Genomic DNA, 20,265 nt, shown 5'->3' with positions numbered 1-20,265 from the left:
AGAAGTCTCTTATCCTAACTTTATGTCCTCTGCAGCAACTTCTTACCCTCATTTTACTGCCCAGCTGTGAAGTCTCTAACGGTCTCTAACTGTCCTTTCCACCTCCGTGTTACCCTCCACCTCAGCCTTCCGTCCTGTGACTCTGGACACGGGCCCAGAGCCTGGACTGCCCAGCGCTGAGCCGCGCCTGGGTCGCACTGGCGGGGCCCCCTCCCGTAACACTTAACGGCCTGCGGGTCCTCCAACATGCCCTCTTCCTGCCTCCGCGCCTTCCCCGTCACCCTGCCCCTTCCTCGCGGCCTGGGAACCACCGCCACAGCTCTGGAGGCTCAACTCTTGAGTGTGCCACTACCGCTCCATCCTGCTCCGGAGGGGGGCTGGAAGCACCCACTGAGCCCTCTGCACTCCGTCACACCTTGTCCCTGGAACACTTACGTGAGTGCTTTAGCTCACTCTCCCTAGGATACTGTAAGCGTTTTGATCCCAAAGGCCAGAGGAAGTGCTCTGCACATAACAGGTGCTTAAAAAGGTTCTCTGAATTTGTGGATTCAGCAATATAACTTCAATGAACCACGCGGCACCTGCCCTGCCCATAGAAAACATTCACCACGCAACTTATCTGAACTCTTAAGTGATGTCCCCCAAACGGGGCATGTGAAAGACTTCGCTTCCATAAGGTTCTGGTCTTCACAACCTCAACGCTGCTCCTTACCTCAGAATTGCTTTTATTTCCCAGAAAAGCTTTCTTTGAACAAAAGGTTTTGGATTTAATAAGATGGATAACTCCTTCACTAAGGGAGTCAGAATGTTTCTGTTTTCAACTGGCAGTTCACGAGACTGTGGGTAGAGCACGAATCCCTGTGTATTTGAAATAAGAGAAACCACAGAGCAAACCCCTTTGAGTTCTCATATAAACTTTCCTCAACGCAACTCAGAAGCCATTTTCCCTCAAGGGAACTCTCAACTCCCACCCTCTTCTCTCTCAGTCTTTGAGCACTTCACTTACCCCACAAGACTTTAGTACTCTGGAGTTCTCCTTTTGTCTCTGAAAGACAAGTCTGGTTATGTGACAAGTGTCTCACAAGTGCTTGTGGATGGAATCACCCAGTGTGAGAGTTACAACGGTTCCCATTCTCATGTTCATTTTTTTCCCTTGAGTTTGCCTCCCCTATTACTTTGATAATGACCTTGTGCATATAATTTCATAAAAATTTCACACATGATGGGCTTCCCTGGTGGCGCAGTGGTTGAGAGTCCACCTGCCGATGCAGGGGACGCGGGTTCGTGCCCCGGTCCGGGAAGATCCCACATGCTGCGGAGCGGCTGGGTCCGTGAGCCATGGCCGCTGGGCCTGCGCGTCCGGAGCCTGTGCTCCAAAACGGGAGAGACCACAGCAGTGAGAGGCCCACGTACCGAAAAAAAAAAAAAAAAAAAAAAATTTCACACATGAAATTTAGAATTTCCTATAATGTTTAATCAGAGTCAAAACACTCTCCAGAGTCTAAAGGCTTAAGTAACATTCTGTTCCTCCTAGGAAATTCTGATATCTGAAAGATCTGATGATAAGGGAAGAATAAGTGGGAAGGAAACATGGGGGAATACTTTATTCATATTTAACCAAAGCATTTGTAAGTGACCAGGAAACGTGAAAGCAGACAATAAAGCCTTTGAATCCTCTTTAAGTATCATAGTTTAGATTAGCTTTTTCTGGTAACACATTTATTAAAAATGTCACAAAGTATTCTCCAATAGTTGACTTAAAGACACATAAGCAGGTACAAACTTCCAGTTACAAAATACTAAGTCCTGGGGATACAACCTACAGCCTGGTGACAACAGGTAACAACACTACACTGTAGATCTGAAAGTTGCTGAGACTGTAGATCTTAAAAGTTCTCATCTGAAGAGGAAAAAAATTGTAACTATTCGTGCTGATGGGTATTAATTAGACTTCTTGTGGTCATCATCTCACAACATACACAAACATTGAACCATGTTGTACACCTAAAATAACGTTATATGTCAATTACAGCTCAATAAAAAAACACAAAGCACTTAAAAAATTTTTACTTAAAATATTATCACTTAATTTATGACGAGCACAGCATTCTGATAAACCCATTAAAAAGGCGTATCACAGAAAGTTCATTAACAGATCAGGGAAAACTTTAGGGAAAGATGTCTAGATTGCCACGATCAGATCAAGTATACTGTATAACTGTGAAATATAAAACAAGTAAATCATCTATCATCATTCTTCCCCACTGATGTAAAGAAGGTATTTTACGTTATATATTATACCACTGGGACAAGAAGCAAGAAGACATTAGTGACAGAAGGTATTAGCCTCATTACCATTTTTATTAACTAAGACCTAACGAAACTAGCAAGTCACTGTAACTTAATATCTATAAAGCATGATATAATTTATATTTAACCACTGACAGATTAAAAAAATGTGTCTTTCCCTCTTGTATAATATAATAATTTAGGCAGTAGGCACGCTTGTGAAACAAAGCAGTCGGAGCATAAGCTTAGAGCTGGATCACCAGGGTCTGAATCTATGCTCTTAGAAACAGAGCTCTCCTGTTTTCTTGTCTGAGGTAATAACAGTACCTACCTCATAGGGCTGTTGTGAAAAATCACTAGGTTAATATATCTAAATTGCTTAGAAAACTGTCTCATACATAGTAAGCACTCAATAAAACCCAGTAACTATTAGTATAGTAATTTAAAAGTATATGCGCTGTACGTTTTCTTATAGCATGTCGGTATGAAACTCCATAATTTTAAAAAGACCTATTTCTACTTGAAAAACAAACAAAAATCCTACAATAAAATGACAGTTTACCTGAGCAGTTTCTATTTTCAATTTGTCAATATTGAGAGTGTTCCTCTGTAATCCACTGGCAGCCAATGACAAAAGCTGCTTCAGAGCTTTAATATCTTCCTGCACTTTAAGCATTGCTTTTGAAGACATTCTACTAATTTCTTCTTGGACTTGTTTTTGTTCCTTCACAAATTTCCTAAAAAAATAAATAAAACTCAGTTTTAAAAAAATACACCTTTGGTTTTATACAGAAAAAAAAAGTAGGCTGGTGAGAGTTTTAAGTCCAAGTGTTTTAAGAAGCAACTATTAAAAATTCACCTACAGTTCACAGAATGGCAGTCACAGAATTTTAATTCCTTTATTTATTTAATTCCATTGTTCTGCGTTCTCCCTGATTTCTAAAAGCACCACAATGCTCCCCAAGTTACAACGCTTAGGAGGAGGAAAGGGTCCCCCTGAAACACCTCCCAGCACTCCAGTCTGATTCATCTACTGATGACACCTCACACACTTACTGCAGGTTGTCCACGTCCTGGCAGATGACAGAAGGTAGAGTCTCATCCTTCAGTGCTTTACTATCCCTAAGAAAGATGCCACAGGCGCATTAATACCAGAGATCATAAAAAGCTGACGGCTATCTGTATATCTTCTTTGGAGAAATGTCTCTTTAGGTCTTCCATACCTATAGCTGATTCACTGTGTTGTACAGCAGAAATTAACACAACATTGTAAAGCAATTATACTCTAATAAAGATGTTAGAAAAAAAAAAGCTGACAGCTGAGTTCTACAACAGTATGTGTTAAGATACAAGAAAACAGAGCAAATATTCCCCATTTACAGTCTTCCTGGATGATTTTGAAGTTCTTTATAAAGAACAATAAACTTCATAATCTACAAAATAACTAACAATTCATCTGACATGGAGGTTTCTTTTCTAAGGAGATTGGCATCTATTATAAGTACACGTAGACGCATTTGACTAAATGTTCAAGAACAAAATAAGAAAATACTACAGACGGGATGAAATAGTAATCTAAGTTCCTCCAGCTCAAAAATTCCATGACTGACTTTTCATTCAGTTCAAAAATATTACAGCATTCACTAAAGGAAGTCTGAAAAACTTCTCACAATGAGTTGCTCACAATATTTTACAATGTCAATCTGTTCTTCAACAAAATAAGACCTAGGAGTAGCTTAAAGGATTGATGACTATTTAAGGAAGACAGGAATAAATGTAACTGGGCTGTAATGGGGGGAGCCGCAGATCTGTACAACTTCGGGGACATAACCCTGGGCAAACGGCAGGCTCTCGCTGCTTTCCCCTTTACGTAACAAATACACACAAGATGTTTGGGAGGCGGGAGCTTCGTCATTTATTTACAAATGTTTTATTTAATGTAATAGAAATTATGTGAGAATACAATTGGCAAGAAAATAATGATCTTCAAATGTATATATGACGTACATAGAGGCTATTCTCCCTCTTCAACATCAGTGAATGGTGCTGGGACAGTAATTTATATATAAAATAAACAGTATATATACATTTTTAATTTGTATATATAAATAAAAAGTGCTCCAAGAGTAAAGTTCCATGAGTTGTTCAACATTTACTAAGTTAAAAAGACACATACATATATTTGTGCTTATTTATATTATTTGGGGAAAAGCCAACTATTTCCTAGAAATCAATGGTTATAAATTTTCTTAAAGATCTGACCTTCCATAATCTCTCCAGAGCCTATGCTTATTATTTTATTTTTGACAAAAACTTTAAAAGAATTTTTCTTCTAAATACCTATAAGGTTCCATTTACTTCCAACCATACATTGGCCTATAGTTTAATAAGTAAAACTCTTTAATTAAAGTATTTTAAAAGTCAAATTGTAAACTTACTCTGGTCTTGTTCCTGTTTTATCACCTAGAAAATTCAAGAAGCTTCGTGTAAAAACAGGTTATTTAGCAATGTATTCCAAATACAAATTTTAAGTTAACACAAACTAAGGTATTAATAAAAATTAAGGATTTCTTAGAATGCCTCTTAAACAGCAGGTGATGTCACGACTTGTCACAAACTCTAAACACAGCATGTTACAGACATGTTTATGTACACATAAACACAGTTATGTAGCTGATGTGCATCTATTTCTTTCAAGGGCAAGAATCTTCCTCTTTCAACTATCTTCCCTGAAAAGTCTTCTTGCCTAGGAGTCTAACTCCTGAGAGCTTTATCTGACACTTTTTAAGGCCCTCTTAACAGGCTGCTCCACCTGAGAAAAAAAAATAAGTTGCTAAAACATCTAAGGCTATTTTTTGAATTATGGAGTTACTACAAAGAAAATTAAGTAAAAACAAGAGACAGGACCTTATGTTTAAAACTTTTCATTCAAAGAGAAATAAATCCAAATTTTCTAAGATTAAAAGGATTTTACCAACTTTTAGGATAGTAATTCACTCTTTAAAACAAGTACCTCCTACAATAAAACCCATGTCCAATTTCTGAAATCCCTATACAGATACAGGACACTGAATATTTTACAGCTTCACGCATCATGCCATTCTAGGCTCTTCCAAGCGGTCAGTGCAGCGTGTACGCACGCACTCCAGCCGAACATGCTTTCATCAGAAACAGAATAGGTGTTGCGAAACAAACAACAAGCAGATCACACACGCAGAACCAACCACCACAAAAAAACTGCAAAATGAATTTGGGTTGGAAAAAAATTTTTAAAGAATATTAGGCATGCCAAGAGCACAGCAAGAAGGGCATTTTCATACTGGTTGGTGAGTAAATAAAGTGGTAAAACCTTTCTGGAAAGCAAGTTCACGATATATGCCAAGACACTCCAAAATGTCCCTCCCTATAAGCCAATGATTCAATTTCTAGGTATCTGCCCTAAGGAAATAACCAAAATATGAACAAAATTTATAATAAAAGCACACAGCATCTTCTGTGTGCCTGGCTCTCCTAAGGTTTTACAAACAGCAATCCTCAAACCAACCCCATGAAGCAGCGACTGTTACTTCCCCTACTTTACAAAGCACCGAGATAGCCTGAATAAGCTCACAGAGCCTGTGAACGGTAAGCCAGGACCTGCAGCCAGCAAACCAGCTACAGAGCCGACACTTAACTACCATATACTATGTTGCCTCTCTCTACAAGGATACCCAATACGGTGATGCTTCCCAGAGCGAAGATCTGGAAACAAACACTAACCGCAGGATGGTGGCTGACTGCACGATGACACACCCATTCATAAAACTGACATTAAGCAGCATTAAAATATTTGTAAAACATTACGGACACTGACTAAAACTTGTGATATATTACACGAGAAAGAACAGGTTACAAAACATGTACAAGGTCCCGATTTTTAAAATGCATATTAAAACACGCATTACGATAGTTACATAAGACATATGCACATACAAATCTGTCTACAAAAATAAAATCTTAAATGCACAACACACACAAAATTTGTGAACTATAATGCAAACTTAAAAATAATACCTTTACTATTGAATATTTAACTAACAATCTTCCAGACATAAGAATTTAAGTTCCGTAAACAGGACTGTTAGAACGTGAAATTAAGAGTAACATTACTTACTCTTTTTATCCGATGAGCTGCTAAAATCTATACCTCCAAGGCCTTCGCTGCCAGCAGCTGAAGTAGCTGCTGCAGTTCCCAGAGACAGACCTAAAGCATTTTGTCCAAGTCCTGCAAACAAGCCAGATGCCACTCGTGAAGTTCCTCAGTCTTTATAATGATTTCCCCACTGACCAAAGCGCTCAAATACATTTAAGTTGGATCCCAGATTATTTTCATTCTTGATTTAGACAAATAGTAAGATACAAGTCTAGAGCATGCTTTGGACAAAGACTGATAATCTCGCTTGGATTCAATGGTATACGTAGTTTGAATGATGTGATTTTCTTTATTAAAACGGCCAGAACGTATCTGTTCATGGATATTTGTGGATACTCGATTTTATTTGTTGTTTTTAAACCCTCTCTATCAAAGCAGTTTTAGTTTGCATATTTTCAGGTGAATACATCTTGTCTTCCAATCATGCTTTGGAATTCTGTACTTTTAAAATCATGTAGCACTGGATGTGTTAATTAACTTGATGGGGGAACAATGTATACAGTCAAATCTTTATGTTTTTACACTTTCAATATCTCACAATTTTGTCAATCACACCTCAACAAAGCTGGGGGGAAATAAATAAAATAAATAAATTAAATAAAATAAATAAATAAAATAAGCAAAATTGCAAAGATCCTGCACTGGTCAATCACATAAGTCCATGCTTTCTCAAGCTGACACAATTGTTTTCTTCTTAGACAAGATGCTATTTACTTTAAAAACAGGAAATAGCAGGATATACTGGATAAGAGCATGGGATAAAAGAAAACTGGATTTAAATCCTGAGAATGTGTTAAAAAACATAGCTGAATGAATGTTATGAATTTTTTAAAAAATCAGTGGCACGTTCAGGTTAACATAACCATAAAGTAAGCATTGAATATTGTGTCAAAGAGCCTAAGAAAAATCAGAACAGACCTAAAAACTTAATAACAAGACACAAAAACTACCCTCTAACTCTTGTTTCTATTATTTTTGTGTTTTGCTCCCATGGGAATCTTTGGGAAAGATGTTTATTTATCCTGAAAAGAAATGTACGTTATAGTCAACTAATGATTTGGTTATTAGAAGACACCTACAAAATTGACTATAATAAAATCATTTAATACTTGTTTTTAATGTCCTGACTTCAAAGCACTCTAACACCCTTTCCTAACATCTATAACAGAAAGCCATTCCCAGAAGCCGGCTTATGAGGTCAAGTTGTGCCACAATGACTTTAGAGGCTAAACGATTCAAGACTATCCAACTGCCGTTTATTAAAAAGACAAATTTCTCTATAGAATAGTTTACTGACTCCGGAAACAGGCTCTTTCTTGCCTCCTTACCTAGTCAGTCAATGCTGAGAAAATGCATTTCTAAAATATGGCAATCATGTATGAACAACTATATTTTATAATTCAGTTTTTACACTAAAAGGAAAACATAAAGGTTCAAGAGACCACGTGATCTGCTCAAAAGACCAAAACAAAGACAGTAAATTTAAACATGAATATTTACTCTTCTGGAGAGTAAATATCACAGTTACCTGATGCTGCCGTGCTTGCGCTTTGGAAAAGCGGCCCTCCCAAGCCCGTCAAGGCTCCCCCTAAAGAGAGGCCTGCTGGTGCAGTGGTGGCTGCAGCTGCCGTCCCACTCAGGCTGCTCAGAGTGAATCCTGTGGACGCTATAAACAGTGAGCCCATAAGCCCCCAAGAGCGCGAGCATCACAGAAAACACAAGACACCTTCTTAAAAACTGATGTCACGATAAACCTGGCTCTTGAGAAAAACCACTCACTAAAGCTAACATTATACATACTTAAGAACAGAAAGAAATAGTACCTTTAAAGCAAAAACCAGTGACAGGAATAAGGGCTTTGGTTAATACCAGCATACCAGGTAAGTGACTCCAGACAGTAATAGAGTTTTCAACCCAGGCTACCAACTCCACACTCAAAACCGGATGAAGCGTAAGCCAAGCAAGGTTTATGCAAACTCTTTACCCTTCCCTGTCACCAAAGTGTGCCTTGAAAACAACGCAGACATCAATAGTTTCACGTGTGCCCTCTCACCCGCTCCCCTGCTTTGCTCTGTAAAGAGACCAACTTCCAAGAGGGCCTCTGCTGCTTTAACGCTCAAGGCTGATCTTCACAAACCAGTAATTCAGTAGGTCAACACTGCTGAATGACTGAAATAAAACTTCTCCCAAACTGAAGTTATCTTTACCAAAGGTGGATACCTACATTCACTGACCGAGTGAAGTAAGAACTCAACCAGAAAACGCCACCCTTCCCCGACACGCCTCACCTGCAGGAGTCGACGTCAGAGCGGACGAGAGCGTGAGACCGCCAGCCGAGGCAGACGTGATGGGCAGCGCAAACGGTGTGGCGGACGCCGCGGGTTTACTGAAGCCTAAGCTGAAGCCTGCCGTGGACGCAGAGGTGGTGGCCGCTGGGCCTGTAAAAAAATATCCCAGCTTGCCGTAGCTGCATGTGTAGTATACAGGTATCAATCAGGAGCCTAGAAGTCTACTTTTCGTAGATGGAACAAAGGTATATGTACTTATATACGTATGAGAGAGAAAAACCATTCACCAAATCAGGGTGCATACTAAAGATGAAAATCCAATCTATGTGGTAATACTGAAACTCAACTTCAGCCCTACCTCTAAATATACCTAAAACGGCACTTCCCCCTCCTTTCCTTTATACTCAACAGAAAACAGTCCTTCTTCTCCAAGACTATTTAAAACATCTTCTCTGCTGCTTGAAATCCTCCTCCTCTGCTTCCGTGTCTGTCAGTGCCCTCCAGTCCCTTCTGTCCATCTCCCTCCTCGGTTCACCTCTTTATTTTTTTAATTTATTTACTTATTTTTGGCTGCACTGGGTCTTCGTTGCTGCGCGCGGGCTTTCTCTAGTTGCAGCGAGCGGGGGCTACTCATCGTTCTGGTGCATGGTCTTCTCATTGCGGTGGCTTCTCTTGCTGTGGAGCATGGGCTCTAGGCGCACTGGCTTCAGTAATTGTGGCACGTGGGCTCATTAGTTGTGGCGCATGGGCTTAGTTGCTCTGCGGCATGTGGGATCTTCCCGGACCAGGGCTCAAACCCGTGTCCGCTGCACTGGCAGGTGGATTCTTAACCACTGCGCCACCAGAGAAGCCCTCGCCTCTTTTTTTAAATTGAAGTATAGCTGATTTACAGCGATTCAGCTGTACAGCAAAGTGATTCAGTTTTACACACACACACACACACACACACACACACACACACACACACACACTCTTTTTCAGGTTCTTTTCCATTATAGGTTATTACAAGATGTTGAATCTAGTTACCTGTGCTATACAGCAGGTCCTCGCTGTCTATCTGCTTTACATGTACTAGTTGTGTATCTCTGTCCACTTCTTAAATGCTCCTCCCGATGGCTCCATTCTTGCTCCCTCACTTCCTGAAACATCTCACCCACTTTCAGAATCTCACTATAGGTTCATGGGTCTAAATCTACATCTACCTGAGTCTCCAAAGGCTATAGCTCTACCTGGATGTCCCTCTGGACCCCTACACATCTCCCTATAAAAAATTTCCTAAATCCCCCAGGGTCAATGTGGTTGCTCAAGCCAGAAATCATAATCATCCTTGACATTCCCTCGCTCCCCCGTATTCTATCAGTACAAGTCCTGTCAATTCTACTTCAGGGATATCCCTGGATTACAAACATCCTCAAAAACCTTAGTTCAGGCCATCTCTCTCTCAAGAACTATTACAATAACCTCCACGATCAGTCTCCTCCAACCTCTAATCTACTCTTGAAATCATCTCAGTTACTTTAAAAAAGAACAAAATAATATGCTGGCGATTCCCCCGACCTAAGGTTCCCACTAAGTCTATACATTAGTCTTTAAAATAGATTCTAAAGGCTTGGTACCCAAAACCCTTTCCTATGTGGTCCTAACCCGCTCCGCCAATCTCCTCTTCCTACCATGCCTACCCTCAGAATCCTAAACTCCAAGAGCAAAGTACCTTTCCTGTTTCCCTGGATCCTCTGACGACTGGCCTCTGCGCTCTCCCTCCTGCCTGGAACAGTGCTTCCTGCCCCGCCGATCAGCAACTCCTCTCCTCCTCCTCAGCCTTCCTAGTGCCTTTCATGCGTCTCTTAGAGCGCATGTCAGATGACACAAGAACGCATCGCCTGGCCTGCCTGCTCCCTTTGCCTCACAACAGGCTGAAGGTCTTGCTCAGGCACCCAGCGGCCCCTGACCTCATCAGGGTCCTCCACCACCTTCCGCTGATACTCAATGATCAAGGCATTGTGTAGACTCCCGGCCACAGCCAGCAACTATTAGTTACGCTAAGTTACTAAACGGAGAAATTATGAATGACCTGCATTTTGGCTTCTCCTGAAGGCACTCAGAGAAAAGAAGTCAGAAACTATGCTTCTGGATCGTCCTTGCCACAAGTGGAAGTCCCTGCCAGAGTAACGTGCTGTGAAACACGCACAGGCTCTAAAATCTCAGGACAGGATCCAACTGCTCGCCCTTGTAACCAGTCCTGTCCGAAACTTTGGTGGTAGACAGACGTGCTTTCTGTTGATAACATGTAAGCGGCATCTAAGTGAAGAAAGTTCACCAATCTTTAATTTATTTCAATTTTAAGTTTACATTTAATTAAATTAAGTCACTTTAATTGCGGTTCCTCACTGTCCTCTCGTCCTTTCACGTCATTTCCTGGCATCCAGGTCAAGGTGCCGTCACCCTGGTTACCCACATTCCCTGCAGCATATCACGATAGAGAACCACGATATTTTTGAGCTGGAAGGGAATTCAAAACCTTTTTATTACAATACCCTCATCTGACATATAACTAAAACCTGCCAGATATGACCATCTAAGGCCTCACAATTATTCAGAGGTACAACCAGCGCTTAATTCCAAGACTTCTGGCCTGAAGTTTGGTTATTTTTTCACTAAAAGGGCTTAAATGACTGAAAACTATAAATGTGAAATAAATTTTGACAGAAAAAGCCAATTCTGTATTAAATTTTTTTTCTGAACTAAAAAAGGATTACATAATCATCGATTTTTAAAAAATAGTCAAATACTGAAAGGTTCTTTGAAAAGTCAGTATCTATGATCTATATTCAGTTCCTTATATGTTTCTTCTATAGCCCAGCTCTGTGAGAGATTAGGAAAGAGTAGAAAAACACAGATCTGGGACCTTCTCTCAAAAATTCCTACTCGGAGTTAATCCTGTAGTTACAGCTGTTGCTATTCCTGGGGACAAAAAGAGAAATAAACTTTAATCACCAGTGGCAGATGGCATTCTTTTGGCCTGTAACAGGGCAAGACTTGGAATCACCCTCAGGGAGTGATGACACTGCTGGTAAGACTAACGCGTATCACAGTATCTTCCACCACAACCACTGCCTAATACAGCGTTCCTTCTACAGCACTGGTTCTCGTATCATAGGCTGTGTATAATTTGATCAATTAGGGATTAAGAGTTGTAAAATGCAAACAACTATTGCCTATAACAAAATCCGACAAGGAGGAAAAAAAGCTAGTCCAAACAAAACACCGGCACTGTCTCAAGAGGCACACTGGCTGGTCTCACGTTTACGCCTGCAGTTCTTCCATGGTCTCTGTGTAGCTGTGAAAGTGCTGCAGTCAAGGCTGGCAGCTCAATGCAAAAGGTGGTTACATAGACCAAGAGACTCTGAGGGCAGAGAACAGAGGTAAATAAGGAAGTAAACTTTTAAAATGGTGGATCCAGTGAAGCATATTTCTGGCTTATAATAACAAAATATCTGTATTTTTTTATTAAATATCAGAAATAAAGTACATGCACAGACTCTAGACAATGCTATACTTTTTTTATTTTATTTTATTTTTTATTTTTGGCTGTGTTGGGTCTGTTTCTGTGCGAGGGCTTTCTCTAGTTGCGGCAAGCGGGGGCCACTCTTCATCGCGGTGCGCGGGCCTTTCACTGTCGCGGCCTCCCTTGTTGCGGGGCACAGGCTCCAGACACGCAGGCTCAGTAGTTGTGGCTCACGGGCCTAGTTGCTCCGCGGCATGTGGGATCTTCCCAGACCAGGGTTCGAACCCGTGTTCCCTGCATTGGCAGGCAGATTCTCAACCACTGCGCCACCAGGGAAGCCCAAATATCTGTATTTTTTTAAAAAACTTTTCATTATTGAAATGCCCACCAGAAACCTTTACCTCCTGCCCTTTTCCCAGTGCAACAACTGTTTTAATAATAATAAAATCTGAAACATCTCTTAGGTATGTAAATTATAATGTTATAGCAAAATAGGAGGGCTTCCCTGGTGGCGCAGTGGTTGAGAGTCCGCCTGCCAATGCAGGGGACACGGGTTCGTGCCCCGGTCCCGGAAGATCCCACATGCCGCGGAGCGGCTGGGCCCGTGAGCCATGGCCGCTGAGCCTGCGCGTCCGGAGCCTGTGCTCCGCAACGGGAGAAGCCACAGCAGTGAGAGGCCCGTGTACCGAAAAAAAAAAAAAAAAAAAATAGGAAGCTGACTGTCCCATATGCTAAATTAATTAATGTCCAAATTGTAAACTTGACTCAATCTTCACCAAGATAAAACACTGCATTACATAATCTAACATAAACTTGAATTACTTTAATTCATTACTTTTAAATAGATTTATTTCCTTTAATTCTTAAATGTACGTGTGTGTTGTCCTTCCTTACACTGAAGTAAGTCACAGCTAATGGCTGGCCCTATCTCTGACCCTTGATCCCACATCCCTGTCTGCATTTTCATCTCAGTATTTACCATTTTTTAGGTCTACCACCAGTGACGATCCTTGTAAAGGGAGGAGACACAGGACAGAACCTGCAAAGAATGAATACCCCAAACCCACTCCCTGAGAATCTGACAACCCTCCTTACCTGTGTTCGTTCCTCCTAGAGTGAACCCAGCGGCAGGTTTAGATCCAAAGAGCCCGGCTCCGAAACCAGCAGAAGGAGCAGATGCTGTCCCTGGAGCTGCCGTGCTCCCGAGGCTCCCAAGACTGAGCCCCACAGAAGGGCTGCTTGATCATAGAAAACACAAAATAAAGTCTACTAGAGCCAATACTTATTTAAGGGAAACGCAAGTTAGCTCTTCGAGGTTAATTATTCCTCCATTTAAGCACCTCACACATCTCCACAGGATACAAAAGTAATCACAACTCACCTTCAACCAACCACGTTCAAATATTTTTCTGTTCTCTATAAAAATAAATCCACATACAAAATTATTCTTAAAAAATGCAACACCAGTCTTCAAGAAAAGCAGAATCTATAGCATTTAGGATTTCAGATGCCAAGGAATCATAAACAAGATCACATATATCCTGCTTTCACCAGTTTTTGTTTGAAAGCTAGCGTATTTTAAAACAGCCATTGGAAATCCTACAAAAATGGATCATTTTCCTTCTGAACTATGTATGTACAATTCACACTGCTAAGCTCATTTGTTCTTCCCCGAATGCTAACATAAAGACATGCCCAGAAATAGGAACGTTACTCGAAGCTGTCCCCACCACCTCTCTGTTGCTGTATCGCCAGCCCTGGGGGTGGGGATGAGGGACAAGAATAGACATACCCTGGCACGAGGAAGCTGCAAAGCAAAGCTACCCTCTAAAAAGACTGTGTAAGATCAGCAGAAACCCTCTTCAGAGGTCCTGAAAGCTTAAAAAAGAGCAGCTGATAATAACAAGTGATGTGAACAAAGTTTACAGCTTTTCAACTGTTCTTAGCAAGCTGCAGAGGCTCAAATTTGCTATCTATAAATGGTAGAACAAATTATGAAAACAAGCCAAAAAATCTTGACAATTTGACACTTCAAAAATTATGTCGGAGAGTTAAGAGAGATTACAACATGTATAACATAATGGGAAATCCCGTTCATGCTACATACGTATCTTTATTACTTCTCTCCCTGGCCTTCCACATAGACGTAAACACCATGGCGGAACTGCATGTCAGTTTTTTAAAAAAGCTTCAAAGCCTGTGGCATTTCAATGGAAGGGGCAGGCAGTACTGCTCTGGCCAGGCTCCGGTACCAGCTCTCCAACGTGCTGGTACTTGTATGACATAATGTTTCTGGGCCTCTATCTCCTCATCAGCAAAATGGAAATAACAGTACCCACTTAAGATTTTTTGTAAAGATTTAGAGATTACGAAGGGCAAATTAACTTCACTCAATAAATGCTGTTGCTACTGTTATCCTAAGGAGCACTTATAAATTCAACTGAACATATCATGTACAAGGTTCTACACCAGTTAATCACTGTGAGGGCAACAGAGAGGGAGGAGTTTTCAAGGAAGGAGGACTTGAAATCAGTCATCAACACTGAGCAGGAAAAAGGAGAGGGTGCACCCAAATTGTGTCTTTCCCTATTAGCACGTGTGTATGTGCCCCTCTGTGTATATAAACACAGGGAGCTGGCAGAGCAGGGCTGCAAGGTCTCACCCAGAATTAAAGCACAACTGAACCAAAACGTATTTTTAAGAAACATTTTGTTGGCAAATTATGAAGAATCAAATTAAGGAAATGTTTATTATGCTACCCTTCCTCCCAAACAAGTCCGTAATCCCATGTTTTTACTGCTATTCCATAAATACACAAAAGATATACAGTGAAAGTATGTATTTTTAAGACAATTAAAGTATTTAAAATTTCTTGACAATCTAAGATAAGTAAAGATACAATGAAGTGTTTCACAAGTTCATAAAGTTGAAAACATTACCAAAGAAAATATATCAAAGTAAAATCTTACTTTACCAGAGAAGCAAAGGAGAAATTTCTGTGGCAGAAATATTCACTTAAAGAAAAACAAAAAGCTACCTCAGACCTAACCAATTATTGCCTCAACGAATATATCTGCCAATTCCTCAACAAGGACATGACGTAGAAAAGCCAGCAGACCCTGCCAGATGAAGAATGGAATCTTGCCTTACCGTGGACTTGGGAGCTAACCTAACCTAGGTGCATTTACCAAAAGAATGTTAGGCCTCCAAACCAGTACTCCAATGGGCAGGTGTTAGACCGTCTTTCCTTTTATTAATTTCCCAAGCCTTTCTACAGCATGTATACATTTTTCTAGTTTATTGCTAATAATTCATTTACTCAATCATTCAACAAGTATTTATAAAAGCCCTGCCAGGCACTGTCACAGGGACTCAGAGTGGCAGATGAGACTCAGGCCCTGCCCTCAGGAAGTTTCCAACCAGAGAAAGAGATTTATCAATCATTCATGCATTCAACAAATACATATTGAGCTCCACTGTGTCTCCTAGAAAACTAGCATGAAAAGATCTCCACCATCATGGAGCGTAAAGAAGTCAACAAAAAATGTGAGGAACTGAAACAACTGTGATATGTGCTATGGTACAGGGTAAGGGATGGAAACCTCTCTACATTGACAGGTCAGAAAAGGCTTCCCTCCGATGTAAGCACCTGAGTCCCACAAGCAGGCATCAGCTCAGCACAAGAGGTGGCAGGGCAATTCTAGGCAGAGGGAACTGCCCTAAAGTGGGAAGGGGTTTGGCCTTCACCTGAGGAACTGAGAAAAAGCCCAAGTTGTGTTTTTCAAACTAAGATCAGGACCCAGGAGATGAGCAAAAAATCAATTTAATAGCTCACAACCAGCATTTTAAAAAAAGGAAACGGAACAGAATAGAAAACATCAGGCCAAAAAAAAAAGAAAATATCAAAGTGCATAGAAAATATCAAAGAGTAAGGGTAGTATCCTTCGTTGAAACTGTGTCAGTTACTTATCTGTATGCCTGTAGATATTATTATTTTCTTTTACAGTTGGGTCTGGATCACTGAATTGGAGCAAACAAAAATGAGAAGATGGGCTCAGGATGTCTGAAGAGGTTCCAGACTGGGCCTTGCAGACCATGGTAAGGTTTATTTTTACTTCATTCCAAGGATAGTGGAAAATCATTGAAGGGAGGCAATGGGAATTTTTTTTTTTTTTTAATCTGGCTACAACATTGTTAAAAAAAAAAAAAAAGAAGAAGTTGATGTAAAAGCAGTTGAGACAGCAACTGGGATTCCAGAGAACTAATCAAAGTAGGAGGTGATGGGAGCAGTTTTCATCTAACAGGAGGTGGTTACTGATTGAGAAGCTGGCAGGAGTCATTAAGTATTACGATCTTTCATGTAAGCTTCAGGAGAGCAGGACTTATTTATCTTACCACCTAAAGGGGAGCGTACTACTTAGGAATGCGTTCAACAAACATTTGTTCCACGAATGACAAGAGCCTGCAACAGGGTGGCGGCCCTGGAAATGAAGCAAATGGCAAGTAAAGCATTAAAATGATCAGGCCACGGGGCTTCCCTGGTGGCGCAGTGGTTGAGAGTCCGCCTGCCGATGCAGGGGACGCGGGTTCGTGACCCGGTCCGGGAAGATCCCACATGCCGCGGAGCGGCTGGGCCCGTGAGCCATGGCCGCTGAGCCTGCGTGTCCGGAGCCTGTGCTCTGCAACGGGAGAGGCCACAACAGTGAGAGGCCCGGGTACCACAAAAAAAATAAATAAAAAATAAAATAAAATGATCAGGCCTTACTGATTAAGTGCACAGACTGACAGCATAGGAGCTATTAAGGAGAACTCCAGATTTCTGACTTCACTGTGTAGTCTTTGCCCACCCTACCCCCTCCCATACAGACAAAATTTAAGGGTTTTTGCCTTGTTGACCTACCAGCTTCGGCAGCTATCCTGTAACTCATTCTAGGCACACTATTTGATTTAACGATCTCCATTTTTATCTTCAAAAGTTTGAGCTCTAAAGAGCAAACCTCGCATCATTAAAATGATCGTTATTTTAATTGTCTCTTTCTGGACGTCTGCTGGCCAAATTGTTATCACTTGAAGAGATGAGGTAGCAGGCTGCACAAAGACGATGACTATGGCGCCTACATTTCACAATTTAAGTAAAAGACAATGAGAGTCAGCACAATATCCTCACCTGTGATATACTAATTTGCACATACTGTTCAAAACTACCACCAAAAAGTGCTGTAACAAGTATTTGAAACAAAAAAAACAAGAGGACAGATAGGGCCCCATAAGGCACAAAAGGTTTGAAAGCGCGTTTAAAATAACCACGAAATCATTAATGTCCCAAAACGTATATCCTGCAATGGCGTCTCAATTATCGGGGAGAAATTTGTCTTTGTCCCACTTACAATTTCCTATTAAGTCTCTTTTTCTAAAAAGAGCTTAGATCCGACAACCTTAGCTCCATTCATCCCTGCGACATTCACCGGGCGCCGGGATAGGCCCAGAGAAGCGGAGAAACCGCGGCCGGGCCTCCGCGTGGAAGCCGGCGGCCCCCGCCCCAGCCGCCCGCGACTCCCAGGCCACCCGCCCCAGCCCCGCCGGGAAGGAGGCCGCTCGCGGTTACCTAGACGCCGCGGTCCCGAAGGAGAAACCGCCTCCCGTGCCGCTCCCGCTGGCGGCCACGGTGGAGGAGCCCAGCGTGCTGCTCCCGAAGGAGAACCCCGTGGACATGGCTGCGGGCTCGGCGCTGCTGGCAAGCTAATGGCTCGGCTCGCCGCTCCCGCCTCAAGGCCCAAGCGGGCCGGGCAGCATCGCTCCCACCCAGCCGCGACCCTGCGCGAACACGGAGCCCAGCGGACGCGAAGATCGGCCCGACGGTGTGGAGACGGCGCAGCGCAAGTGTACTGCGATTGCCCGCACGCAACTCCGGAAGCGCGACCGTCACGCAGGGGCCGCTGGGAGTGAGCTGGGCCGGCGGCCACGCAGGGGCCGCTGGGAGGGGGAGGAAGGGGAGGGGACGGGGGAGGGGGGGAAGGGGAGGGGGGGAAGGGGAGGGGACGGGGAGAGGGGGAAGGGGAGGGGACGGGGAGAGGGGGAAGGGGAGGGGACGGGGAGAGGGGGAAGGGGAGAGGGGGAAGGGGAGGGGGAAGGGGAGGGGGAGGGGGAGGGGGAAGGGGAGGGGGAAGGGGTGGGGGAAGGGGGCGGTGCCTGGAGATCCTGATGGGACCGTGTCTCTCTCTTGGTTCTTCCCGTTTTGGCATCTGTGCTGACGTAATCTTTGCATTATGGCTGCTTAATCTCAGTTATTGCTTATATCCTTGCCTCCTAACAGGGAGGATACACAGACTAGACGGGATAAGAAAAGTACAGAAGCAAGAACGATGTAAGGGTTCTGTGAGCAACCCTTAAACATAAGGAAAATGGGACTTTAAAGAGGAGAGTCCCTCTGACGGGAGGATGAGGAAAGGCTTGCAGGCGGTGGTGAGTTCGAGGTGCTACCTTCACAATGTGGATGCTTATTTTCCCATCAGGGGTTGTTACATTACTCTCGCAGAGGGTTTTCCTACCTGCGATTTCTTCCAATAAGATACGTCTTAAAAGCAACCACCGTATTTGCTTTCCTAAAACAGTTCACACCAGGACACTGCCTTGATCAGAAACCGTGGGACTTCCCGTGTGGCGCTCAGAGTCTTACACATCACAGATCTTTCTAACCTGACGTCTCACAGCTCACCTTAATGCAGCACTTTCTCCTGCATTGATCTTGGGCATTGCCAACTGCTATGGACTGAACTGTGTCCCTCCAAAATCCACATGTTGAAACCCTAACCCCCCAATGCGATGGTATTTGGAGATGGAGCCTTTGGGAGGTAGTAAGGTTTAGATGAGGTCATGAGGGTGAGACCCTCATGATAGGATTAGTTCCCTAACAGTAAGAGACACCGGAGAACTCACTTTCTCTGCCTCTGAAGACACATCCAAAAGGCAGCCTTCTGTAAACCAGGAAGAGAGCCCATGAATACCTTGATCTTGAACTTAGCTTCCTGAACTGTGAGAAATGAATTTCTGTTGTTTAAGCACCCAGTCTGTGGTATTTTATTATTGCAGCTTGAGCAGACTAATACACCATCTACCATCTCTGTGTATAATTTAAAAATTAAATGCATTTCAAATATTATGGCAGTCACTGTGGGAATGATAAAAAAGAAAAGGGACATATTTGAACTATTGTATAAGGAAAAAGTTCATAATGATTAAACAGGAAGAGAAAACATATTGTGGGGTTTTTGAGCTTCAGTGGTCTAGAGAATGCTATTATCAGTGATGAGTATAGGATGGTCACTAAGAGAACTGGGGATATAAAATCAAAGGGTACTTTTGACTTGGAAACAAAAAAAGATAGATCCAGATGATTTTTGTAAAAAGGTAGAAAGTGGCAACCTATGTGTTAATTCCATTGCATATTCTTTCCAAAACTTTTGAAGAATACCAACATAAAATTAGTAAGAGCAAAATTCCTGGCACTTAAATGCATATATGTTAATTACCAACACATGTAAGATTAGCTGGATGGAAAGAGCATGTAAATATGTAGTAGGGATGAATATAAGACGTTCATAATAGGTGAAACTGGGTGTGGGGTATATAGGACCTCTCTTTGTAATAACTCTGTAAATCTAAAACAGTTCTAAAAATAAGTTTATAAAAGAAAATAGTGGGAAAATCACTCAGAGATGAGACTTTGGAGGGGAGCCACTCAAATTGACAAACTATTTGTTAAACTTTATTTTTAAAAAATTTTAGTACAGCATTTCTGTCTTGTATCTGTCAGAGTAGTTTAAGTTATTACTGCAGAAACCCCAAAATCCCACACAGAGGCGCACTGCAGAAATGGAAACTGGAATATTTGATAAACAGTATTACAATCTACCACATGCCTCTAGAGGCACCAAATGTAAGACTGGACCTCAAAGAGGCTTTGTAATCTTATATGCCTTCTTCTGTTTGTC

The 20,265-nt window shown here is 42.0% G+C and overlaps 1 protein-coding gene across 6 annotated transcripts in view; it reads right to left on the bottom strand.

Annotated features, from left to right (window-relative positions):
- The window catches only part of NUP58 (nucleoporin 58), a 35,844-nt gene extending 17,658 nt beyond the window's left edge, over window positions 1-18,186 (bottom strand). For 2 of the 6 annotated variants that reach the window (XM_032610814.1, XM_032610817.1), the window contains exons 1-8: window positions 17,880-18,186; window positions 13,370-13,512; window positions 8,770-8,919; window positions 8,010-8,147; window positions 6,443-6,553; window positions 4,728-4,752; window positions 3,346-3,411; window positions 2,852-3,026 (exon numbers count right to left, since the gene is read on the bottom strand). In XM_032610814.1, coding sequence (XP_032466705.1) covers window positions 2,852-3,026; window positions 3,346-3,411; window positions 4,728-4,752; window positions 6,443-6,553; window positions 8,010-8,147; window positions 8,770-8,919; window positions 13,370-13,512; window positions 17,880-17,986 — 915 coding nt within the window. In that variant the 5' untranslated portion in view covers window positions 17,987-18,186. Of the gene's footprint in view, window positions 1-2,851; window positions 3,027-3,345; window positions 3,412-4,727; window positions 4,753-6,442; window positions 6,554-8,009; window positions 8,148-8,769; window positions 8,920-13,369; window positions 13,513-13,655; window positions 13,691-17,879 lie in introns of all 6 variants that reach the window. The other 4 variants (XR_004346626.1, XM_032610816.1, XM_032610815.1 and 1 more) reach the window with 4 other exon arrangements.
- Window positions 18,187-20,265: the final 2,079 nt, after the last annotated feature.

Source organism: Phocoena sinus, chromosome 18 (genome assembly GCF_008692025.1).
Source record: "Phocoena sinus isolate mPhoSin1 chromosome 18, mPhoSin1.pri, whole genome shotgun sequence".
Lineage (NCBI taxonomy): Eukaryota > Metazoa > Chordata > Mammalia > Artiodactyla > Phocoenidae > Phocoena > Phocoena sinus.
The sequence above is the reverse complement of the archived record's forward strand: the minus strand, read 5'-3'. Positions and strand labels throughout refer to the sequence as shown.